The 14,409-nt window shown below is 47.3% G+C and overlaps 2 protein-coding genes across 2 annotated transcripts in view; one reads left to right on the forward strand and one right to left on the reverse strand.

Moving 5' to 3' along the window:
• ITGAE (integrin subunit alpha E) overlaps positions 1-13,735 on the forward strand; it is a 28,003-nt gene extending 14,268 nt beyond the window's left edge. Inside the window, exons 11-20 of the mRNA XM_055576882.1 lie at positions 1,325-1,423; positions 2,121-2,200; positions 3,016-3,093; positions 3,599-3,662; positions 3,747-3,854; positions 7,253-7,309; positions 7,632-7,727; positions 9,448-9,543; positions 12,348-12,458; positions 13,401-13,735. Coding sequence (XP_055432857.1) covers positions 1,325-1,423; positions 2,121-2,200; positions 3,016-3,093; positions 3,599-3,662; positions 3,747-3,854; positions 7,253-7,309; positions 7,632-7,727; positions 9,448-9,543; positions 12,348-12,458; positions 13,401-13,496 — 885 coding nt within the window. The 3' untranslated portion in view covers positions 13,497-13,735. The remainder of the gene's footprint in view (positions 1-1,324; positions 1,424-2,120; positions 2,201-3,015; positions 3,094-3,598; positions 3,663-3,746; positions 3,855-7,252; positions 7,310-7,631; positions 7,728-9,447; positions 9,544-12,347; positions 12,459-13,400) is intronic.
• On the reverse strand, positions 4,488-7,120 carry HASPIN (histone H3 associated protein kinase). The gene has a single exon (XM_055576873.1). The coding sequence runs from the start codon at positions 7,049-7,051 to the stop codon at positions 4,697-4,699; it is 2,355 nt and encodes a 784-aa protein (XP_055432848.1). The 5' UTR covers positions 7,052-7,120; the 3' UTR covers positions 4,488-4,696.
• Positions 13,736-14,409: the final 674 nt, after the last annotated feature.

Here is a 14,409-nt window from a genome sequence, read left to right on the forward strand (position 1 = left end):
CCAATCACTCCTTCTGCCTACAGCCTTTCTAACCTAGAGTTCTGAGAGAGAAATAATCTATAATAAATTAGCTTGACTGGAAAGTAAAAGTCTGCTCTGCCTTTCATCAGCCTGGGAGCACAGACTCAAAGCCAGCTGTAAGATACCAGAAAACAGTATTTCTCCCAAGGACACCCAGCAGCTGTAAATATTGTAACACAGAAATTTTGCTCTCTAAAATCATAGGCAATCAGAAACTTTGCTGTTTGAAGTTATATCTATAATTATGAAACCATCTTACTGTTGCCTGGAGAATCTAAACTGTTTTGACAAAGAGAAGCATTCTCATTTTCCATCTGAAACTTGAAACTTCAGATAAAATGTTTCTCCACACAGCTTTTCACATTCATCTGAATAGTTTCCAAGAAAGTGGGTCTTTGGGTCCACTTTGCAGCCCAGAATTGATGTTGAGTAGACCTTTTACACATAGCCCTGGCTTTTTTTTTTAAGGATTTTCTTTTTTTTCACGTGGACCATTTTTAAAGTCTTTATGGAATTTGTTACAATATTGCTTCTGTTTTATGTTTTGGTTGTTTGGTTGCAAGGGATGTGGGATCTTGGCTCCCTGACCAGGGATCAAACCTGCACCCCCTGCATTGGAAGGCGAAGCTTAACCACTGGACCATGAGTGAAGAGCCTGTAAAACACTGCTTTGTTTATATTTCCCCAAATTCTTTCCCCAGAATCCTTTAATAACTATCTTTTCCTTTGTTTGGTGAGATACACCACAGTGCAGTTTTCCTCACTCTAATGAGTCAACAAACCTGGCTCTGTCTTATTATGGGTGTGTCCCTGGTGGTCTGAGGCTGTTTGAGCTAGGACAGCACCCATTACATGCCACGATCTCCTAAGCACCTAGAATGGAACTAGACCCACCATCCTTGGGAGAATTAAGAAAACAGTGGCCACTCGGTCATTTTCCATATCCAGTGGTCCAGATGAGGAACCATGTCTGAAAAAGGCTGCGTGGCAATGCAGGGGGCCTTCCATTGGTCCAAGGTGCAGTTCAAACGCCTCCCTCCTCAGGAAGACTGATTCCTCCTGGTTGGACCTCATCTTTCTTCACTGCTTGTTTCTGTGCCGCTCTCACAGAACGCCCCCTGAGGCCTTGTGTTTCTTCAACCATCTAGTACTGAGCCCTTCTGCCCAACTTGTGAAGGAGACGAGGACAAAGACTGGTTTATTTGCATCTCCAGCTTCTGGCAGGGTGTCTGGCATGTTGTTGTGAGGAGGCTGAACTTTTTTTTTTTTCGCCTTTTCAAAACCACATCTTTTGTGTTAACAGCCTCCTTCTCCAGACATTCAGTGTGGTGACCCTAAGCCAATTGCTTCTCTTCTGGTCATGAAGTGCAAGATTGGTCACCCCATCCTCAAGAGGTCATCCGTGAGTTGTTTTTTTGTTTTTTTTTTTTTCTATTTATTTGGCTGCTCTGGGTCTTAGTTGTGGCATGCAGGATCTTTTAGTTGCGGCACGTGGGATCTAGTTCCCTGACCAGGGATGGAATCGCGGCCCCCTGCGTTGGGAGCTCAGCTTCTTAGCCACTGGACCACCAGGGAAGTCCTGTGAGTCCGTTTTGATTAGCTGACTCTTCTCACTACCCTAGGGTTGGTGTTTTCTACTTCCCAGGCTCATTAGAATCTCCCAGTTGCAGTTTCCACACTTTCCTTGACTATACCGTCATCTGTAACAGAGCGTAAAGCTGCCCAGTGTGCTCTGGAAGTAGGGAGTGGTGGAGGTGAGGGTACAGTCACAGAGACAAGGTTGGCTCACCCCTGTATCCAGAGCAAAGCTGGGGGTGGTCTGGAAGGCTATTAGCCCTGAGGGGAGTCCTTGACCTGCCACTGATGATCTCTGTGCTGCGGGAGACCTCTCGAGCGGCTTCCTTGGCTGTAAAAGGGGAATAATGCTGTCTGCCCTGCTCACCACATCTTGACACTGTATTACGTGGAATAACGGGACCTTGAAGCATCCTGTGCTACAGAAGCATGGAGTACTGAATTACATTTTCCAGGTCTGTTTAGTTAGTAGGATTGTGAGTGGTATACACGGGAATCAATCCACCTTTTTTTTGTTTAACTAGGCAAACTTTTCGTTAGTTTGGCAGCTGGAGGAAAGTGCCTTTCCAAACAGGACAGCCAACATCACTGTGATGGTCACCAAGTAAGTCATGCCTGGGTCAAGGGAGCCTGGGCTGTGGTCCTTCAAAAAAGCTCCCTCCCACGCATGTGCGTCAGAGCTATGACTCCTCACTGCCCCAGAAGGGAAGCCTCAGGGAGCCCCAGGAAGGCACCTGTGTCCCTGCAGTGATCTGGCTTTCCCTTGTTATCAGAGATATTTAAAATGTTCCTTTATTGACAAAGTAAAACTATGGTATAGTCTGGTAGACTGAGTTTTGCACTGGAGAGCTCATTTTGGTTCATCTAACCTCAGAGATGCAGCTAACCTCTATGTTTGGGGTAGGGTGGGGTACACAGTCAGTAAAGTTCTCAAACAGGGCTGATTCTACTCCCAGTGGCAACGCCTGAAGACATTTTTGATTGGCATGACTTTGGTGGGGGTGTTATTGACATCTAGTGGGTAGAGACCTGGATGTTAACATCCTACAATATACAGGACAGCCACTCATGAAGACTTTCCTGGCCCTAAATGTCAATATTGTCAAGGCTGAGGAACTCTTGTCTTTTTTGTCACACCGTGCAACATGCAGGATTCTAGTTCCCTGACCAGGAATTGAACCCGTGCCCCCTGCATTGGGAGCGTGGAGTCTTAACCACTGGACTGGCAGAGAAGTCCTGGAGAAACCCTTTTAAAATCAGTGTTTCTCCAAGTCTGGTCTTCCAGTGCAGAGTCTTCTGCACTCTGTTTATCTCCAAGAGTCTTTTCCATCTGACCCCCAGTGATCCTGGGAAGCCAAGGTAAGAAGCAGCCATGTGTACAAAGCAGGGGTGCTATAAATTGACACTCTTATTTTCTAGTTCCAATGAAAGAAGGTCTTTGGTCAATAAAACTCACAGCCTTCAAATCAAACACGCCTTCATTGCGGTTCTTCCCAAGTAAGTACTTCCGGGGGGGCCCCATACCTGCGGGACAGCTTCAGGGGTGGGTCTAGTGGTCAGGGTGGATGTGGGCATTGCCTTTCCCTGAGAAGAGGCTACTTAGAATCCAGGCTCCCACTGATCTCTAGGGCATTAACTGTTAGGTCCTAGAAACCCTGTGGCTGTAATCAAAGGAGGAACAGTGCCAACAGGTTTTGATACCAAAGGGAACTGATGGGATGCTAAGGAGGGAAGAGAGGACTTAAGGGATTAGGAAGAAAGGAAGAGAAAAAGTAAGGCCACCCTGAGGAATGATAATCAGATACAGAACCAGCCTGAAGGGACTGAATTCAAATATTCTAACCTGATCCCAACTGCCCCACCACTGCTCAACATTTTGCTGTTCAACTTTGATCTCTCTTAAGAATTAAGGGCCCTCTCACTGTGTCCAGTTGATAGCACTGAGGTTTATTTAAAATGAGAAAGGGGCCCTGAGGCCTAACCCATGTCCTCTCAACTGCAGATCCTCAGTGATGTACATGAACACAAGCCAGGGGTCTTCCCACCACAAAGAGTTCCTCTTCAACGTAAGTGCTCTACTTATCATCGCAAAGCCAACAGGTGGCAAAACAACACCAGCCGTGACTTTCCGCTTGGATTTTATCTTGTAGATACATGGGGAGAACCTCTTTGGAGCTGAGTTCCAGCTGCAAATTTGTGTTCCAGTTAAATTACAAGGTTTCCAGTTCCTAACAGTGACGAACCTGACCAAGACTCAGGTACATAGAGGCGGTTCTGTATCATGATCACATCTCTTTCCAGAGTGGCTATGGATTCTCAAAGGTATAAAAACTAGAACTCTAGAAAAAGGAGTAGAAAAAAGATGAGTTAACCTGGGAACGCATTTTAGGAGTAAATTACCCAAGTCATATTTGTAAGGAATATTAACTACTCAGCCCAAACTGACATTTCAATTTTTCTTCCCTTGATGAAAAAAGTAAGCAAAATTCAACCTTTTTAGTAGCTACAGAGACATTTATTTTCCCTTTGAAAATCATGGATAAATTCTGCTTCTCTGTGATTGGCAAATGAGATTGATAAACATGTGGCACTTCTTCCTATAAATTGTCTACCTTCTGCTTTTCCTGTCTCCCAGTCTGTACGCCTGGGACTCTGCTGTGGTACAGCCTCTTTGCTCTTAGTTGACTCATCTGTAGTGTGGTTCCCAAAGCCAGCCTTATGACACCTACAGGAACAGGCTCTTAGCAGTGTGACAGCTGAGGCCTTGGGTGTTCCTGATTTTCTTCTTTTCTGTTCAGGCTACATAAAGTGTCAAGGTTCAAAAAGGAAACTGTGGAAAGGAATTTACAAAATGAAGTCTGCTGACAGAAAAAGGGCTTTTCAGTTGTAAATGGTGTTCTCACATATAGTTTATTTTCAAAGAATATTTGTTAAGTTTAAACATGTCAGTTTCCACTTGGAAAAAAATTCTTATTTAAACAGCTGATTGGAAACTTGTAAGAGCAGGAATCCCACCCTGCTGTGGGGACAGAGGTTAAAAACAGCATCAGGGGCTTCCAGTTCCACGCCCTCTCCTTTGGGGGTGGTCAGTACCCCCGGCTTACTTAAACAGACTGTGCTGGCAGAGCAGGTCCGTGGCAGAGCTGAAGTTCAGCATAGTCTGATAGAAATGCTGGATCTGTTTCTTCATTCGCTTCAAGGCGGGGGTGTTATGTTTGGACTTGAAGGTCATGTGATTCAGGATCTTATCTGTGAGGTAATGTAGCCAGAGCACGTTGTTATATGGGTGATATTCACCCCAGCAGTTGTTGTTTTCTTTCCTCATCAGCCTGTAGATCTCAAACTGGTAGTCGCCTTGTCCCATAAACAGGTCCTCGTCCCTGGAGATGTCACAGAAAACCACAATCCCATCCCGCTCCAAGCGGGACAGGGTGTAGTCGATGATGTTGACTTGCAGCCCTCGGGTGGGGATGGAGCTCGTCTCTCCATTGAGGGTGTAGTGGAGCTCTTTGAGGCTGGTCTTCTTTAAGAGCACATTCCCCCAGTGCAAGTCTCGGTGCTCAAAGTGCAGTGAGGCCTCAGCCACGGCAAGGGAGGCGGTGATCTGGTGCAGAATGCTCTTGGCAGTGGCAATGGAGGACAGCTTCTTTCTCATTTGCTCTAGGTCGATCCCTCCAAACTCAAATTCCAGCACGATGAAGAGCTGGTCTTCCCTGAAAAAGTCAGGCCGGTCGTTTGCAGACCCTTTGGTTGAGTGATAGTGATCCCAGGCTTGGAGGAGCAAGGGAGGGTAAGATCCTTGAACGCAGTGTACCGAGTTCAGCCCAATGAAGCCTTCTGTGCGGTTGCATGCCTCATCAGACAAGAGGCTCAGCTCTTTGGAGATGATGATTTCTGGCAGGATTTCCTCAAAAGTTTTCTGGTGAGCTCCATTGACTAAGTCCTGTCCTTCGATAGCAATGATTTTTAGGGCTACAGGTGTGTGGTTAGCAACTGTTTGAAACACTTCGCCAAACACCCCTTCTCCAATCTTCTCACAGCATTCCAGTTTTTCTTTGGAGAGGTAGTCGCTGAAGGGGATGGGGCCCACCTGATTGCATTCCCCATAAAGCTTTTCTGCATCAGATGTCTTTTTGTCTGTGACCTGCTGTGTCTTTAAGGGGGTTAGCAAATACATAGAGGAGGAGTGCCAGGGGGACAGAGCACAGCTTGTTTTGTTCTGAACAGGGTGGTGTGAATATTCTGACATGAGGGACTCAGACAGAGAACCGGCCAGGGTGTTGCAGCTGCATACTTCAGACACAGCTGTCACGATCTTCTTCTTGTGGAAACTGAAGGAGGCTCTGGTTTTGGTCCAAGAGCAGGCATTCTGTAAACGAGTCAGGTCCTGGGTGACGCATGAACCGTCTTCCGTCTTTTGGCCTTTTGTAACCTGGCAGTGATGGAGGAGGGAGGTTTCTGCTGTCCCTTGATGCTTCCTTTTTCGGCTTAGCCTGGTTCTCTCAGGCCCGTTGCTTTTCCCAGATGCGATTCTGCCCTTGCACCCACGGGCCTCCTCGTATTCTATCTGGACAGACTCTTGAGACTCAATCTCTCGACAAGAGTCCTGGTCTGTGGTCCTCTTCTTACCCCTGCCTGATAAACCTGGTCTCTCCAGCCTCCTCCCCACCAGTTCCCTGTCATGGAAGAACTCCTGCAAATTCTTCCCATCTGTCCCAAGCTCGGAATCCTCAGGATTTCCTGGGTCCAAAAAGCTAAAGAGAGCTGACCTGAGGCTGGCCTGGGCTTGGTGGGCCAACCTGGTGAACCTGCCTCTTCCTGTCGCTGCGTCCTGGGAACAGGGGAGGGGTGCCTGGTCCAGGGAGGCTTCTGGGAGGTGGAAGTTGCTCGGAGCTTCTGAGGCTGCATCCAGAAAGGTGGAAGGATCGGTACAGATGCTGTCTTCTGGCGCAGGGAACCCGGGGCCGGGAGAGGCCAGAGAGCTGAACAGGGAGGCACTGGTGCCCAGCTCGCCGCCGTCCCTGGGCTGGCCGCACACACTGAGGTCCGGGCTCAGGGAGCCCGGGTTGCCGTTGGGAAAGGACGGCGGTCCTAGCGGGCCGCAGGGGGTGCTGCACTTCTGCGGGCACCGCGATCGCAGCCTCAGGCGTCTCGGGGTCGCGATCTGACTCGGCCGGCCCTTGGCGAGTCGGGCGCCAGCGCGCCTCCGCCGCTGACCCACCGGGCTGCCGGGGAAGTCGGGGTCGTCAGGATCGTCAGGATCGTCGGAGACGACAGACTGCGAGGGGCCGCCACTGCTGGCGTCACTGCTACTGCTGCTGAAGAAACGCTTCCGGTCCTGCGGCGGGAACCACTGTACGGCTGCCAGGCCCGGCCGCCGCCGCGGCCTCCCGCCGCCGGCTGCCCCGTACGTTCGGAAGAGCCCACTCGCGGGTAGCGGGAGTGACGCCGCCATGGCCTGCACCCGCCAGGCAGTTCAAATGCTAACACCGCGAGACTTCCTCGAGACGCGGAGGCGCCTGCCTGCCGGGTCCTAGCGCCCGGCCGTCCGCGCAATCATGACGGATCTCGCGAGAAGTGGGAGGGGGCGGGCAACTATGGCGGTTTGGCTTTTTCATTGTGTTGCGGGGATGGATTGAGACGGTTGTCGTTTCAGGCCCACACCGTGTGCACTGAGGCTCTCGAGCGCGTTTGTGGGAGCGACCGGGTTCAGGTGAGCGCAGTCATCCCAAAGACCGGAGAGAGGGGGTCATGGGGGAGGGAGGACGGCCTGAAGCGGGTGCCGTGAGACGCCGGGATTGTACTTTGCCGAGACTTCCCCTGAAAGCACAAGCCGAACGTTCCTGAGGCGCCCCTTAGCTTCTTCACCGGCTCACGTTTGCCAGGGTTGCGGCTTTGCTGGAACCAAATGAGGGCAGAAACTGCTCACACCCTTTATTCCTCGACCTTGAGGTTGTCTGCGTGCTAAGTGTTAAAATTCCCAGCTTTTCCACCCCATAAACAGATCGTGCTAATTAACACCCATCCTCTTTCAGCTTGTGGAAGAATGGCATTCAGTAAGCTGTAAGGTCACCTCGGATAAAGAAAATGTAACCGTGGCTGCAGAGCTCTCCTTGAATCAGCCAAAGCAGGTACTTAGGATTTGATTAATCCTCGTTTCTCGGGCATCTTCCCAGGAAACGATAATATTAATAGCATCTCCAAATATAAAGTGTCCAAAACAGGTCTGTTGATCCACCTTCTGCTCCAGCCTGTTGCTTCCCCACTCTCTCAGGGTAACTAACTAGGGTAACTTACGAGTTGCTTGCGTGCTCAGGGGTGTCCGACTGTGCATTCCGGCGGACTGCAGCCCACCAGGCTCCTCTGTCCGTGGGATTATCCTGACAAGAATACTGGAGTGGGTTGCCATTTCCTCCTCCAGGGGATCTTCACGAACCAGGGATGGAACCCGCGTCTGCTGCTGCTCCAGCATTGGCAGGCGGATTCTTTACCTCTGAGCCATCTGGGATGCCCTTACACTGCTGACTTACTAGGAATTCTAGGAATTCCTTGTGGCGACTCCTTTTCCTTAAAAAAAAATTTTTTTTAAATATTTATTTACTTATTTGGCTGCACCAGGTCTTAATTGTGGCTTGCAGGATCTATTTCCCTGACCAGGGATCCAACCCATGTTCCCTGCATTGGGAGCTCTGAGTCTTAGCCACTGGACCACCACGGAAGTCCGAACTCCTTTTTCTTACATCCCCTTATCTGTTCCAGCAGCAAAACTCTGTCATTCTGTCCCATCCCCACCCCCAGATATATTCTAAATCTATTCACTTCTCTCTGTCTCCACTGTTGTTCAGGTCACCACCTCTTGCTGGATTCACTGCAGTAGCCGCTTCCCTGCTTTTCTTGCCTGTGCTTTTGCTGTGTCCTTCACAGACATTCTTCACGGAACAGCTATTTTTTAAAAGCAAACACTATGCCACTTATCGGCTTTAAAAACAAAAAATTGTATACGCTTAGACTAAAATTTGTCTTTTTCAGTGGTGTCCCAGGCATCCTATGATCTGGTCTCCACTTACTCCTCCATCTCCTAATACTTTCGTCTTCCCTGCTTCTTAGACTCCAGCTTGCTGATATTGTTCTAGCCACTGGACCTTTGTACTTGCTGCTCCTTCTGCATGAGACAGCTTTTCTCCTAGATCTTCATGTGTGTGCTTTTTTCTTATATTTAATTCACATGTTACCTTCTTAGCTAGACTTCCCCTGATCACTCATTCAAAAGTAGGAACTAAAGTCAAGTTTAACATCTTGTGATGATCCAGGTGAGAATGATGGGATCTGAGCTGAAGAAATAGCAGTGAGAATGGAGGAAAAGGGACAGGTGTTAAGAGAGACTGAAAAAAAAAAAAAGAATCATCAAGAACTGACTTGGGGATGGGAGTGTGGTGTGAGGTAAAGGGTAAGGGAAAAGAAGTTAAGTTTTAACTAGGTTTCTGGCTTGGGAAACTTAGTGGTTGCTGAGGCCATTCATTAGACTTGAGGAATACTGGAGAAGGAACACATTTAAAGGGAAAGATGAGAGGGGAGGGGCGGTTTCCCTGGCAGTCCAGTGGTTAAGACTTTGCCCTCCAGTGCAGGGGGTATAGGTTTGATCCCTGGTTGGGGAACTAAGATCCCACATGCCTTGACCAAAAAACAGAAACGCAAGGAATGATGCTGTCCAGGAATTGTAAGTCCATTTTTTTTAGAAGTCTATTTTAAATCAACTATATGCCAATTAAAAAAAAAGTTAACTCAAAAAAAAAAAAAGTAGTAGGTCCATGTCTAAAATATGTTTCATTTTTCTTCTTCCCCATCTTATAGTTACTAAGAGATGTGACTGAGCTGCAGATCCTTGGTGAAATCTCTTTCAACAAATCTCTGTATGAGGGGCTCAACACAGAGAACCACAGAACTAAGGTAATCCCTGGCTGTTTTCTGATTTTCTGGGTGTTGTCCTGGGAAGCCTGTGCCTGGCTTTAGCACCCTTGTACAAATAGGCACTTGCTATTGCCCTCTTCCTGTTTCAGTCTTACCACCTCTGCTCTTGACTCTGCAACCAGCTGTCTCCATGACCTTGAGTTACTCAGCTTCTGCCTAAGTTTTTCTGTCTCTGACATGAGGCAACTGAATAAGAGGCCTAAGCAGAGGAAGTCTCAGTTGTTATAACTAGGCTGGAATCAACACCTATCTATATATACTTTGATTTGAAAATTTTTTTTTATTTCCTAGTTGAGTATTTTTTTTTCTTATATGTATTAACTCGCTTGCTAGTGTGTAATACCAGTGTTTAGTTACAGTGTCCCACGGTTACAATACTCAAGAGTGCACAATTCTCTTATAAGTCTTAAACTTAAGTCCTGGAACCCTTGGATTCGTTTTGCAGAGGTTTTACATGTGACTGCAAGTCAGACTGACCTTTGACCTTTGTGATCTGTGGGCTGAAGACTCCATGCCCCTGCGGGGCTGTCGCTCTTGTTGACACTTGCCCTAGGCGGCTGCTAGTGCCAGAAATGGTCCATCTGTGAGCTCTTTAGTGAAGCCTGAGTGTCAAGAGGGTGAGAGTGGATTGCTCAACATTAGCTCCTCTGCTTTCCTCCCTGGAGGAGGGGAAAGGCACAGTTCTCTAGACATGTCAGAAATAACATTTGTTTATTTTTGAGTGTGTCTGATACAGAAAATGATGTGGAAGAAAGAGAAGTGTTCCCATTATATCATTGCACAGATTAAAAAAAAAAAAAAGGCAAGAAAATCCAAGTCTTATGCAAAGATCCCAAATGAAAAATAGTTATTCCTTCACTCCCTGTCTCCCACACCCTGGATTCCCTCCTCCCCAAAAGAGTTCCTGTTAACAGTGTCTTATATGCACATTCTTAAGTCATTTATTTATGTATAAATGTTCCCCCTTTACTTACTGGTGCTTTTATTGTAGAATCTCCATGATGATTTTCCTTTTTTAAAATTCAGTACCCGAAGCTAAGTTTTAAGTGCATTTCAGCTGCAAAAAAAACAAACTAACGTGCCTTAAAGGCCTCTTGTGTTTATCTGGGGGTGGAGGCAGACCGGTGTCAGCGGCCGGGCTGCTTCGAATCTTGGGCTTTCCTGACTGTGTGCTGGCGATGCCTTCCCTTGTGCCTGGCCCAAAGTCGCCACCTCTCCCAGCAGTACATTTTCACGTGGCAGAGTACAGAATAGGAAGCCAAGAGGTCAGTAGCAAAAGGAGTTTTTCTTCCTGTGACTTCCCTTTTCTTTCTTTTTCTTTTTTTTTGGTCCACATGGCACATGGCATGCGGGCTCTTCGTTCCCCCACCAGGGATTGAACCCGTGCCTGGTTCAGACTCTCTCTCTCACATACACACACAGCTAGAAGGTCAGTCTCCTGGCGGACTGCTAGATAAGAGACCAGAATAGTTTGTATAAAGTATTTTGGTCATCAGATCACTTTCCTGTCCTCTGGTTTACTCCTCCCCCCACCCCACCTCCAGTTTTTGTTCTCTTTGTTTTTCGAAGATTCTGGTGCTCTACCTAGCTCAGAGATTCTTTGCTCAGCCATGTCCGGTCTACTGATGAGTACATCGAAGGCATTCTTTGTTCCTATCACAGCAGCTGTTCATCTCTAGTATTTCTTTCGGGTTCTTTCTTAGGGTCTCCATCTCTCTGCTTACTTTGCCCGTCTGCTGTTTGTTCTTGTGTGCTGTCTGTTCTGTCCTTTGGAGCCCTTAGCATATTCATCGTGGTGGTTTTAAATTGCCAGTCTGATAATTCCGACATTCTTGCCGTATCTGGTTCTGGTGCTTACTCTCTCTTTTCAAATTTTGTTTTTTTGCCTTTTGGTATACCCGATAATTTTCTTTTGATAGCTGCAAATGCTGTACCAGGTGAAAGGAACTTCTGTAGATAGACCTTCATTAATGTAGTGAGGTGTGGGGAAGGGAGGTGCTCTGTGGTTCTGTGATTAGGGCTCAGTCTTTTAATGAGCCTGGGCCTCTGGCCTGTGAACTTCCTCACTGTTTCTGTGGGACAGGATAGCTAGAGTGGGCTTGAGTTGGGCACTTCCCTTCCCCCAGAACAGTTAGGCTCTCATTATATCCAGCAGGTTAGGCTAGGGTTAACTGTTTTTCCCTGAGCGCAGTCCTTGTTCAGATCAGAGTTCTTTGGCTTATGTCAAAGTGATTCCTTTCCTGTTCCCGCTGCCGGCGCATGCAGGGTTTTTCTCCAGCACTGACTGGGCGCCTGCTCAAGCTCCTGGAGTGCACCTCACCCAGGGGCGGCTCCCTGGAGTTTGTAGCCCCACAGTCATCACTGTTGTGCTTGCAGCAGTCCAGCCGTTGCACTTCAGGATTTCCTTCCCTGGCGGTGGTGAGCCTCTGCTCTCTGTGTCCGTTTGTCTGTCTGTCCCTCTGTTCTTGGTGGCAGCAGGTTTGCCTGGTGTCCTCCCCTCTCTTAGGGATCCAAGAAAAGTTGTTGATTTTCCACTCTGGTCACCTTTTAGCATGGAGTGGTGACTTCCAAGCCCCTTACATGTGGAACCAGAAACCAGAAATCTCATTAGATAATTTTAAATACTGCATCAGGAAAGGTTTAGCTTTTTGCTTTACTGTTGTCAGTCTTGATCAATACACGGTATGTTGCCAAGTTCTCATGTTTCGCTTCTTAAAATAATGTGGAATTTTTACCTCATTTTGCTTCACCTGACTTACAGGGTGATCTCTGTTTTGTTGCAGATCACTGTCATCCTCCTGAAAGATGAGGAGGCGTATTCTCTGTCTCTCATCATTAAAAGCAGTGTCGGGGGCCTTCTGGTTTTGATCGTGATTATAGTCATCCTAGTCAAGGTCAGTTCCCCCCACGTTCATGAAGTTTCTGGTGTTGGGCAGAATTCTGCTTAGAGAGCCACCCCCCGACCTCGAGCAGCTACCCTAGCCTTGTGACCCCGTTTCCTTCTTCCTTTAGCCACACACCTGTTGAGGCAAATGAATCAAGACAGTTTCTGTCTGAAAAAGATCAAGATCTCATTGAAGAATTGGAGTACAGAGATATTTTCCTAAAAGGGAACTGAGGGACCTGATGTTCCTTTCCTATTTAAATCCTTTCCTTTCCTTCCCCCGATTTAATGTTCAAACTCTTTCACTTTTATCCAAGGCATCTAATGTCTGCCTCTACTCTCTCCACCCTCGAGCCTTGCTTTTTTTCTCAACACACTGAACTGAATAGCTTTGTGTCTCTGTGTTTGCAGTGAGGCTCTCTACATCCGCCCCCCAAGTCCTTTTCCTTCATAATTTGCTCTCGCTCTTCCCTTAAAACTCAGCCCAGAGATTCCTGAGTCCTCTGAACTGACCTTTATGCTTTTCCCTTGAACTGCCCTCTAGAAACCCTTCCAAGAAGCAGTGGTTATACTGTGTTGTCATTGTTTCTCTTCTCACTAGATTGTGAGTTTCTTGATGTGTAGGGGGGCTGTACTTGATCTCTTTCTCTCTTTTACATAAATAGATCTAGTACAGCTGAAAGATAGTACTTAGCAGAATTAGTTAACTTAAAAAGGTGAAAGTGGGGTGGGGGTTCAGAGGAAGGTGGAAAACCACTTCTGACTGGGGACTGAACACAGAGAATGCTTGTGGGAAGGCAGTATTTAAGATGGGTCTGGAAGGATTGGATCATCTGGGGAGATTCAGAAGAAGCAGAGGAGCACTGGGGATATTTGGCAACAAAAAGATACATGGTTTTCTAAAGCAGGGATGGCTTAGGCCTGTAATTGGTCTTCCCTCTCTTTGTTTTAGTGTGGCTTTTTTAAAAGAAAATACAGAGAGCTGAACTTGGAGAGCATAAGAAAGGACCAGCTAAAATCACAGAGTCTGCTGGAAGAAGATAATTAGGAGCAACTTCCTCATCCATCCGGAGAGAGTATCAGCCAGTCCTGAAGCTTCTAGAGACCTTCCTTTTAGGTTGTACAGACGACCTTCCCTTTAGATGACCAAGTGCGGAATCTAACAAGTTGGTTGTGGAGTGTTTTTTAATCATACATTGTCCCCAGAGTGCCTGTGCATTGTGCAGAAAAGAAACCTGGGAAACATTTGGTTGTAAATAAAGGTAAACTATTTTCTTTACAGAAGAAGTGCCTTTAATATGCAAATACGATATACTTTGTGATCCCCCCCTGCCGCGCCCCAGAGGAGGTTATACAGCATCTCCCAGGCTTACTTGCCTAAGAGCACTTTTTTCATGCCATTTCTATTAACATCTTCCAAAATAGTCTTCCATGAAGTATATCTTTGTGGGGGACAGTGGTCGGAAGCAGTTCCTAGTCTGGCATTTTTATGATCAAAGGATGCAGTCTGTTACTTCAAATCAGGCCACGAAAAAGCACCCCCCTAGAAAAAAAGTAAAAAGTAGAAAAACAGGGGTTACCAAAACAGGAACAAGGAGGGGGAGAGGAGACCAGGACTTTGTTCTGTAGTGTCTGCTTAACATCCTGTGCGGGTCCTCGCCTGGCTTCCTGCTGAGTGACTTGCTCAGGGACCTTCGTGTCTCAATGAGAGACATGCCTGCCCACAGAGGGAGATGGAACCTGGCCTGGGAGTTGGGGACACCGAGATTAGGGCCTCATTACAGCTGACCTTGCTCTTAGTATCCTTATTTTATTTATATGCCCCATGCTGTTAAAACTTGACCACATCTGTCCACTCTCAGCCATGCGGTGGCACAGTCTGTGTTTTCATGGGTGATGAATATCATTGCAAACAAGCGAAGCAGGAGTATATGATGTAGAAAGCAATCCTGCGATCCCTC

This window comes from Bubalus kerabau, chromosome 4 (genome assembly GCF_029407905.1).
Source record: "Bubalus kerabau isolate K-KA32 ecotype Philippines breed swamp buffalo chromosome 4, PCC_UOA_SB_1v2, whole genome shotgun sequence".
Lineage (NCBI taxonomy): Eukaryota > Metazoa > Chordata > Mammalia > Artiodactyla > Bovidae > Bubalus > Bubalus kerabau.